The sequence below is a fragment of the Ctenopharyngodon idella genome, chromosome 6 (genome assembly GCF_019924925.1).
Source record: "Ctenopharyngodon idella isolate HZGC_01 chromosome 6, HZGC01, whole genome shotgun sequence".
In the NCBI taxonomy this organism is placed as follows: Eukaryota; Metazoa; Chordata; class Actinopteri; order Cypriniformes; family Xenocyprididae; genus Ctenopharyngodon; species Ctenopharyngodon idella.
The window spans coordinates 31,728,689-31,740,020 of NC_067225.1; the positions used below are offsets into that span (position 1 = coordinate 31,728,689).

An 11,332-nucleotide genomic window follows, 5' to 3' on the forward strand; every position below is an offset into this window, starting at 1 on the left:
ACAAAACTAACATAACAGAACCCCCTGTCAATCCCAACATAACACAACATTAAACACTAACTTATGTCTCCCTATGTTAATCTTATGCAAAAACACACAAAATAACACTTAATTTCAACATTTATACAGTCTGATGCAAAGCATGCTGGGAATTAGAAATCTGCTGCAACTCAACTCAATCATATTAAGTTAGTGCCATAGTGCCATGGGCAAAGCATGGGCAAAACAATTTAGTTTACTTGAAATATGTCAGTGCTGTGAACTCAAAAGTAAAATAAAGTTTTAAATACTCATAACAGTTAATTTAACTGAATTAATTTGTTTAATTTAAGTTTGTCCTACTCAAACGAATTAAGTATTTTGAGCGTTAGGGTTTACAGTGTAGCAACCATTAACTACAATAGCATCATGGTGGCAAGATTTGAGCAAACAAGCAACCACACAGCATCAGAATTCTTAGCAGCCATTTACAACTATATCATCATGATGGGAAGATTTGAGCAAGTAAGCAATCTCCTAGCAACCACCCAGGATTTCCTAGCAACCATTAACAATAGCACCATGATGGCAAGATTTGAGCAAACAAGCGACCCTAGCAACTACCCATAACACCCAGCAACCATTCACAACACTGTGACCTAGGGATGTGCAGCAACCGAGTACTCGAATACTCAACCGTGACATCGACGATCGATCATGTAAACGATGATCGAACTGTATTTTTTCTTTTTTCTCCTGATTGGTTATAGCAGCATTTTGAGCGGTGCCCAGAGCTCCAGTTGTTTAGCTTTCTACAGCATGCGTCAAAAGACGTGAGAAGAGAGAGAATGGCCTCGTAGTCACGTAATGATGTCTAGTTTCACTTTGACAATTGTGCAGCACCAAGCTTTTATCTTGTGCTGAAAATATCCTTTAAATTCTATTCATAATTAATTTAGCAATAATTGTCAGTGATTTTCATACTGTAAAATAGCATTTTGGTTGATGAGAGTGCAATTTAAATCCAAAATATTGCTGAAATATTAGTGACACTTTTTAAAGCACAATCGGAGTTACACTTTCATTCAAGCTCACGTTTGCATTCGCAAACATTTTGCAGATGAAAGTTGTAATATCTACATCTGATTAATCTAATATGGGATGCGTTGGGATATCAACATTTATTAACATGCTGAATGCGCTGCATATCAGTGTTTAGTTTCATGCTCAAATGCAATGCCCGATATCGATTGAGTTATTTGAGATGGTCATATTGCTTTTAGATGTTTCTTTAAAAAAAAAAAATTAAAAATACTGATGTTATAATAATGCAGCAGTGCAGTTTTCGTCGTATTTGTTCAATGGCATAATTCGGATGGCTTCGAAAACGCGCAGGCGATTTATGGAATCACTTAATGTGATTAAAATAAAGCACAGATCTGCCATAAACATGCCATTATAATGAGAACTTTATAGAAATCTACAGTAAATTCTGTCCTTACCCGTTATTCAGCACGCTGTCGTGAAAGCGCATCACGGCGCAAGCTCTCTCTTACGCTTTCTCTCTCTCACTCTCGCTATAGCGCGTAACTTAAAGTTTACTGGCATTTGCATCCTTTTGTGCCAATACAAGTTGTAATGTTACGTCTATAATATGAATCTTAAGTTATCTGATTAATATCATAGGATGTGTCATAGAACGGGCTTTAGTTTATTGGCGTCACTCACCTCAGGCAGCTATTTCTTTTAGATGCTTCTTTATTAATAACATTGCTGCATCATAATCAATCTAACACTGTTCTAATCACGTTTATATAGACAGGTTTTCATGTCATATTTTTATTTTTAACATTCATTTTCCTTACAGTCTTCAGATATTTTCATTATCTCCACCCCCCACACACCGTTTTTGAAACCTATCGATGATCGAAATGAAAGATTGCCAAAAATGTCCATCCCTACTATGACCATGGCTGTGAGATTTGAACAAGCAACCACATGGCAACACCTTAGCAACTACCCAGAATTTCTAGCAACCATTCACAACACTATGACCGTGACTGCGAGATTTGAGCAAGCAAGCAACCACATAGCAACTACCCAGAACACCCTAGCAACCACACAGCAACGCCCTAACAACTACCCACAATTTCCCAGCAACCATTCACAACACTAGCAATGTGGTGGCAAGATTTGAGCAAGTAAGCAACTCCCCAGAACACCCTAGCAACAACTCAGAATTCCATAGCAATGATTATCATCATGGCAAGATTTTTGTGAGCAAACAACTCACATTTTCTGTAAAAATCTAGTTGCGTTCTACAGATATTAGGTATTTTGAATCAAGTTTTTGTGGAGCTATATAAATATCAGTTACTCAAAATTAGCCTTAAAAAAGTGTAAATACATCACAACCGCTTTCTGTGTGGTGACAAGTGGAGATGTTAGTGGTCAAAGACAAGTTCCGCAAAACCTGTATGAAAGAGTTTTTCAGAGCTTTCTCAGGTTTGTTTTCAATGATCTAATGAACATTATTGTCTAAACAATCGATACCCAGGTACACATGGGCATACTGAGCGGGCTGTACATCTCTCCCTCGCAGCTGTTGTCATTTGCATCAAATTAAATGCGGCGTTTAGATGTGTGGTTTCATAACCCTTGGTTTTCAAGCCACTGATGAGAATTGATTTGGATATTGCTTTTCAATGCAGTCCCAGAAGGTACATTGTACATTTTTCAACTTCAATCAGCAGAATGAACTCAAGCGATGTTAGAAAAAGTAATAATGTGGGAGATGAACGTCATAAATCCTGCTTGTTCTACTCACGCTGTTTGGACCGAGGCCGATATTATGCTGTACAGGGAAAGAACAAAATGGCCTGTGGAGATGTATTTTACAGAAATCCAGTACTCCTCCGCGAGATACGCTCCAAACATTCCCTCAGGATCAGCATTGTTCACTCACTTCCACTTGGCCCGATGCCAATAAATCAATTACAGAGACTACAAAGAAGCGCCTGACAGAGGGAACGTCTAGTCTAATATACAGCAAATTTTCTGAGAACACAATGATAATCTCATCTAAACCTGCAGGTAAACAGAAAGTTACAGGATTTTAAAAAGTGTTATGACGTGAAATAAATAAATCGTGCACTAAATATGTTCCTGTGCACATTTAAGATACTTAAAATGTATTTTTATGATTTTTCATAATTATGTTTTGTCAATTTCAGAGCTCAGATTCCTTTATAAAAAAAGAGCACTCTACATGGACATTCCAATAAACATAATCTTTCACTGAAGAATAAAGTCATACAGGTTTGGAACGACATGAGGGTGAGTAAATGATGACAGAAATTGCATTGTTGTGTGGTTGTAACATTTATGAAGTTATGAAGGAAGGATGTGGATGCTCTGTTGAAAAACATTTGCAGGCTCAGAATGATTCTGTCAGTTTCTCTTCCTCTTTCATCATGGTGACATTAAGTATTTGCTTCTGAATGATAGTAACCTGTGTTTTTTAAATGACCGAGGTCATTATCTAGAGAGCAGAGCTGCAGATGTTTGATGGATTTTAATGATGGCACGTGATACGTACATAAAATAGCTCAAATCAAACATTTATTTCCACTATATTTATTTAACACTACCATTCTACCTCCTGAAATTCATTGCCAGAATCATCAGTCGGTTTATGTATATTTACACTGCCATTCAAAAGATTTTTTTAATGTTTATGAAAGAATTCTCTTCTGCTCACCAATGCTGCATTTATTTGAAAAACATTTATTTTTTATTTATTTATATTTATGATATATTTATTTATTAAAAAATATATAGTAAAAACATTAATAATTGTTGCTCAAACAAAACATTTATTCTTGCTTATTATGCTTTATATTTTTATGGAAACTGTGATACAGTTTATTCAGGATTAGTTGATGAATTAAAGATTTATTTGAAATAGAAATTGTTTGTAACATGAATTTCTTTACTGTCACTTTTAATCATTTTAATGCGTTCTTGCTTCATAAAGGTAGGCTATTAATTTCTCAAAAATAAAAATCTTTCTGACCCCAAACACCGGTAGTGTATTTACTCAAAACAATTTGAAGAAAACAAAAAAAGTACATTATCCATTGCCAAGACTGTCTGTGATATTTTGGAAATGACACAGCGTCGACATCAGCAGATATTTGCTGTGTCTGAAATCGCATACTGTATAGTCGGTACAACATTTGGTTGGAAACTTACTTCGCTACCGTTAAAAAGGTATGTTCTATATGGTACAAATGTGTGTAGTATGAATGAAATTCTGACATACTACATCTGCCATATTGTTATTGTCATGTGACCTACGGAGTCAGTTGTGTCGCTTCACCTCCATTCACAAATCCTCTCCCGTGGCCTCATGGGATAGTAAAATATCCATCAAATGCTTCTTCAGAATATTACCAGAAGTAGTAGGTCATCTGGGTACTTTTCGCTGAAAAAGAAACTGCTGTGCAGCTCCAAATAGAAACTGAGGCTAGATGTCACACTTTTTGAGTAAATATATTTTTCAATCTGGCTTTATTTTTTAACACATTTCTGCTTAAGCAACATACAATCTGTTTTATTTTTTACATTATTGAGGGGGGAAAAAATACAGTTAATTGGAACACATGTTGAACCTAGCTGGGCAAGTTGTCACACTATATAGGTACCTGCCTTTAAAAAGTTTAATATAGGGTTTCAGCAAAATTTGTAAAACAGTAAAATACAAAACCAATTAAAGCTGCAAGCAGCGATGAAAGGGCCCTCACACCCGGGCTCACCGCCACCTGTTGGCCTTAGGAAAACAGTGAACAGTGGGCGACATGCATGTAAGCGAGTGAATACAGGAGAATTATGGCAAAGTCATTTCAAAGTGCCACACTTCCTGCTGCCAACAGGTGGCGCTTTGACTGTAACTGAATATTTCCATGTAGATGTCTTCAGGCTAGGACTATTATCAAGCATGTGAAGTTTGGAGCAGATCGGACATTATATGTCTGAGTTACAACAACTTCCTGTTTCATGGCGTTAATCGCATATATTAGCACTTAGCCAAGTGTTGCATGATTTAACGTGTTTCTAGCGTGGTTGGTACTTCATGGCATATACAAATGTGTTTCTGGGAGTGAATTACAGTGTAAAGCATGCCATTTCCTGTTGCCAGCAGATGGTGCTATGACTAACTGAATATTGGCATATAGATGTCTTCAGGCCAGGACTTTTATCAAACATTGGAAGTTTGGGGCAGATTGGACATTGCATGCCTGACCAGCTTCCTGTTTCATGGCGAAACATCAGACTTTGTCAGGCCATCGCGGACACACCGTTCAACGAAAACTCGAGATCTCTGCAATTTAACGTCGCTAAGGCCTTAAGATTCATGGGAGTGGGCATTTCATGCAGAGTTCGTTTGGCACAATTTGCTCTCTGGTGGATTTTTCTGTGCAGCATCATGGGTAATGTTGTTTTTCACCACAAATTCCACTGTTAAACACAATAATTTTAAAAATAAGTTGAAATAATGCAAAGGGATGGTTTCAACAAAAGCCTATACCACTGATTAACAACCTCAGCGCTTATATCAGGTCTGTCTTTAAAAATTAAAAATCATTTTACCTATAGAGAAAATTGAGTTTTTTTTATTTCCCAGAACCCAACTTTTGCCTGCTGTAGTTTGGACATTAAAATTCAGACTTTTTTTTAAACTAACATAAAACCACTACTGGAGAAATTGCTCATTTGTATAATTGAACTTTTGTCTCTAGTTCTAGCCCTGGTCTCCCCTACTTATTGTGCTTGAGAACAGACTCATGCTAATCGTCCTGATTGTTGGCTAAAACTACCTGTGGGTTTAATTTCATGGTACACCTGGCGGTGCTGTTTGAGTTGCTGTTGGCATTATCCAAAGTCTGGCTGCTCTGATTCAGCTCTGTGCTTGTCAGCTTCATCAAGATGCTTTTATATGCCATCTTAATCTTAGGGATCTTAAAAGCGTACACTATGGGGTTAACTGCAGAGTTGGCGTGAGAGAGGAGGATGCCGATGTGGAAGGAGACAGTGGGCACTTCTACAATCTTGTAATACACCAGCGTGTTCATTATGTGCAGCGGGAGCCAACAAACGGCAAACAGAACCAGCACCAAAGCCAGAGAATTGGCCAGTCTCCGTTCCTTGTGGTAAAATGACCTGGGCTTCACGGTGCACCCGACTCCTTTTCTCAGCTGCTTAGATATCATATTAAAGAGTAACATGTAGAGGGCTATCATAATGACGGTGGGTGGCAGGATGCAAGCGAGGAAGTTGAAGTTGACCATGAAGGACATGTGTATAACTGTGATGAAATTACATGTAATAGTGGAGTTTTCTCTTGTTGTGGTGTCTTCGTTGTGCCATCCGAGCATGGGGATGAGGCCTAGTATAGAAGCAGAGAGCCAACATACAGTGACCGCGACCCACAAGTGGTGCTTTTTGACTGCTCCTCTGTACCTGAAAATCAATGAGAAATTATGTTTATATATCTTGAAAGGTACTATATATATATATATATATATATGTATATGTATATGTATGTATATGTATGTGTGTCTGTGTGTGTGTGTGTGTGTGTGTAAAACACTTTACAGTAAGGTTTCATTAGTTAACGTTGTGACGTCACAACGAAACATTAGCATATTGCCCGCCCACTTATTGCGCATGCAGACGGCAGGGAAAATTCATTTTTTCAACAATACCACAGAAGTACAATCTTTTGTTGTGTTCCCGTCATTTTACTAATGACTGCTTCTCAAACCTCGGGGAGTTTAACACAGGATTCACAAAACGCTTGGTCTTAAAGGTTGAGATTCAGAGGAGCAAGCTGGTCCAAATAAACTGGGCATTGATCCGTATTTTAAGTATGATTAATAATTGATGTTTATATTTTCTAGCAATCGTTCAAAATTTGTAGTTTTGTATGTTATGTTGTGTAACGTACACCCTAGTCTAACTGGCTAACTCATGTTTCTGTAGTTCTGCTATTAAGATGTGGGTCCAGTGTTGTCTAAAAATTTGTCGATTTAATGCAGCTTGTCTGTCTTATTACTTGGAGTAATGATCAAGGATGGAGCACGACTTTTGTTTACAAAGTGAAATGCGTTATCAGCTATTCACGTTTGTGCTCGGCTAAGTTTACAACATACAAAACAAACTTTTTTTCCTGTTTTTATTATTACAGTAGAGTGGAGCTCTATCTGTATTGTAATAGGATGTTAAGGTGCTAGTCCACGCTAACTAGTAGTTATTCTCTCTGTAAACAGTAAACACCCATTGTAATGTCAAACAATGATATAGCCATTTTTTACTTTGTTAATAGTTATGACGAAAAAGTCTGTGTACACATCTGGCCTAAATGTTTATCTTATGTTAGAGGTTTTCAGCTTCGCTTGGCATTCTGATACAGTTCACACAGGTGCATAAAGTATAACAGTGATGCTGCTATCACGTCTTATAAATAAATAACTAAGGTGACACTTACCATATAGAAACGTTGTACTCCAGTCGTGATTGCGAATCAGTTTCTAGTTGATCAACTACTTTAGACGTTTCATCGTCGGACTCAAATTGATATGGTAAAATCAATGCTATCTTTTCTGCCCATACATTGTATATAATGTCTTGCGAATTGATAGCTGTCATTCATTTGTGGCGATGGGTGCGTGGTGCGCGCAGTAGACCAATCACAAAGGATTGAGCCATCTGACCAATCAGAACAGTGTAGGCTCACTGAAAGGAGGGGTTTAGAGAGACTGATTCTTTGAACTGCTTCTAACATATCGTTTACAAAACATTGAAAACTCATGTGAAATTAAATGTATATTATGAGAAAACGAAAGTGTTTTTTGACCTAAAACCTGTAAACCTGTTGTAGGAGACTCCCAAAACAATATTAGGAACCTTAAAAAATAAAATAATAGCATAATAGGGGCACTTTAATAAAAGTATATATGACAGTTGATTGGATTGTGTAAAGTGGGGTATTTCAGTACTTAAAAATCATATTAAAAAGAAAAGATCAATTATGATTTCATGTTTTACTTCATAACTTCATGAACCCTATTTAAAGTTACATTTTGGAAGCACTCAGGAGAGAAATGGCTGAAATGCAACCACAAGGGCTCTAATGTTTTTCTTTTTGTTTTTTTTTTATTGAGGAATATCTTTGCCAGTTCTATATTTGCTACACTAGTTTTCTGTTGGTCAATGGCAACATGATGATATCAGACAAAACAGAAAGTCATTTTTTATGTCACAATGTCAATGTCAGTTTTATTTATATAGCACTATTAAATACAACCCAGGTTGACCAATGTGCTTTACAACAGTTATTTTGATTGAAGATTATGAAATTCTGTGAAATAAATACATTCTTAATGTACATTAACGATGTAAATGGGGTCCATTTCAATTTCATGTTTACACCTAAAGAAGTTCTTTTTTTTAGGTTGCATGTTATTGCATGTATGATAAAAATAAGCGTGCATCATTTCTGAGATCTGCAAATGTTTGATTTCCTCCTTATCAGCAAGCTTGATCAATTTTGTTCTCACTCAAAATCTTCAAATATAAATTGCAAAATACATGACTATTAAATGTTCAAACCTGAGAGGGTTATAAACACGCAGGTATCGGTCCACAGCGATGGCCAGCAGGGAGTGGACGGAGGCCTGGGTCAACACAATGACCACACAGCTGATGAAGAGGCAGCAGTGGAAACTAGTCTTCAGCCTTCCATCAACTACCACTGCGAAAGGCACAGCCACCAGCCCCACCAGAAAATCTGCCACCGCCAGCGACACAACGAAACAGAATGTTGTCTGACTCAGGGCACGACACGACCACACGGCCCAGATCACCAGCATGTTCCCCAGGCAGCATCCTACAGCGATGAGCACCTCCAGGGAAGTATAGATCATCTTCTCATCATCAGCCATGATTAGACAAAAAGCACAAGAACTCTACAGGAACTTACTTGAAGTACTTGTGGTTAAAATAGGAAGTTGTCTCACTCACTCACTCATCCACACAGCCAACCAAATATGCACACACAAAAGATTTTTTGCGAGATCAGTACTTTGAAGTGGCTTGTATGCTTCAAGTACACAGTGTTTTATTTATTTATTTATTTTTAATAAATACTTTTTTTAATTAATATTTTTTATTCAGTAAATTAATACTTTTATTCAGCAAGGATGCATTAAATTGGTAAAAAGTGACAGTAAAGACATTTATAATGTTACCAAAGATTTCCATTTCAAATAAATGCTGTTCTTTTGAACTTTCTATTCATCAAAGAGTCCTGAATAAAAATGTATCGTGGTTTCCACAAAAATATTAAGCAGCACAACTTATTTCAACACTGATAATAATAATAATAATTATAAAAGTTTCTTGAGCAGCAAATCAGCATATTAGAATGATTTCTGAAGGATCATGGGACACTGAAGACTGGAGTAATGATGCTGAAAATTCAGCTTTGATCACAAGAAATTTTTTTAAGTATATTACAATAGAAAACAGTTCTTTTAAGTTGTAATAAATATTTCACAATATTACTGTTTTTACTGTATTTTTTTATCAAATAAACACAGACTTGGTGAGCAGAAGAGGCTTCATAAATGATTATGAAATCATTTAAAAATGTATAGCGTCTGACAAAAATGTACATTTATCAGTTTATGCACTCCTTGGGATTCAAACCCATGACCTTGACATTGACTAGCACCATTCTCTACTGTTTGAGCCACAGAAAAGTACACATCTATAAATTTGATGTGCTCTAATTTCTCTGCTAGAAATTTAGCAATACACCTTGGAGGTCGTGTGGCATAAAATTGTGGCTAAGCTCATATCTGGTAAAGCAGGAAGTTGTTGGTTTGTTCACTGCAAGAAGCGAGTCAGACGCCATTGCTATTTATACCTCAAGCTAAATGTACAGTAATCAAAATTGATCTTATTTAAATTTTATTAATTTTATTATTGTGCATGATTCATCAGTGCACATTATTGTGAAGAAAAACATGTTTGATCAAGTCTGTCATCAAAATGTAATGATTTTCTCCTTCTCAAACCATTTTAATTTTCAACTGATCCTAGACCATGCAGACCATTGTCAAGTAATGATTTGAAAGAAAAAAAGTGTTGGCATTGGGATATCTGGTCTTTCTTATCATTTACGTCCATCATAATAAGTTTCCTTTTTTTGGTTTTGTTTCATGATTTTATGACTATTAGGCCTTGATTTTGCAATGTACCCGGAAACAAAAAAAGCAAGATTCATTTGATTTCAGACTTCATGGTTTCTGTGAAACAGTTTCCACTTATAATGCACACTGCAAAAAGCCCACTAAACTGACCTCATACTTGGCAGGGCCATAACCACTAATAATTATATGGCCAAATTGTATTTCATACACTTGGAATCAAAATTATCGAACCCCCCTAACCTGCAAGACATACTGGTTTTGTGAACAAAATTGTATGAAAACACTTCAACTAAGGCATCAGTAAACCATCATAGAAAGCTTATTATTACACATTTGAGTGATTCTGAGAACATAAAGTTGAGTTACTGAGTTCAAAATATCAAACTGGCTATAAACATCCATTTACAAAATTATTCAACCCCAAAAGTTAAGTTTTGTAGAGAATCCTTCACTTTTATAATCTCAAATAAATATTGTCTATAAGTGCTTACAAGCTTCTTGCACTCTACTGGAATCTTAGGCCATTCCTTGTGTGTACAAGCTTCCAGCTCACTGATATTCTGTGGTTTCTGTGCTGCCACTGCTTTTTTCAAATATCACCAAGGATTTTCAAGGAACTTTAAATCTGGAGACTGAGCAGGCCGTTTAAAACATTCCAGGATTGATACCTGAACAAAGCTTTGGTATTTGAATTTATACTTGGGATCATTGTCCCGGTGGAAAGTCCAATGATCCAGTGAAGCTTCAGTTTACATAGTCCAGGCATCATAATCTTTGCCAAAATGGCCTGATAATTCAGCAAATCCATGACGCTGATCACATGGTCAAGATGGTGTTCTTCTAGTCATAAGTCAAGCTTTTTTTTTTGTGCCAGACTACTTCTGATCCATGGATCTAAAAAGTTCCCGTTTGATCTCATCACTCCATAAAACATTCTTTCAGAATGCCACAGGCCTATCCAAGTTCATTTAGCATATTCAAGTTGGCCTTTTATGTTCTCTTGGTCAAGTTAGGCATTTGTTGAGGCATTCGGACATGAAGTCAATGCTTGTTTGTTTAGTGTTCTTCGTATAGTC

The 11,332-nt window shown here is 36.6% G+C and overlaps 1 protein-coding gene across 1 annotated transcript; it reads right to left on the reverse strand.

Annotated features, from left to right (window-relative positions):
- Nucleotides 1-5,469: 5,469 nt before the first annotated feature.
- Nucleotides 5,470-11,293, reverse strand: LOC127514475 (adenosine receptor A1). The gene is made up of 2 exons (XM_051897345.1): nt 8,653-11,293; nt 5,470-6,501 (listed from the first exon to the last, which is right to left on the reverse strand). Exons 1-2 carry the CDS (start codon nt 8,982-8,984, stop codon nt 5,829-5,831), a joined length of 1,005 nt encoding a protein of 334 aa, XP_051753305.1. The 5' UTR covers nt 8,985-11,293; the 3' UTR covers nt 5,470-5,828.
- Between the last annotated feature and the right edge of the window lie 39 nt (nt 11,294-11,332).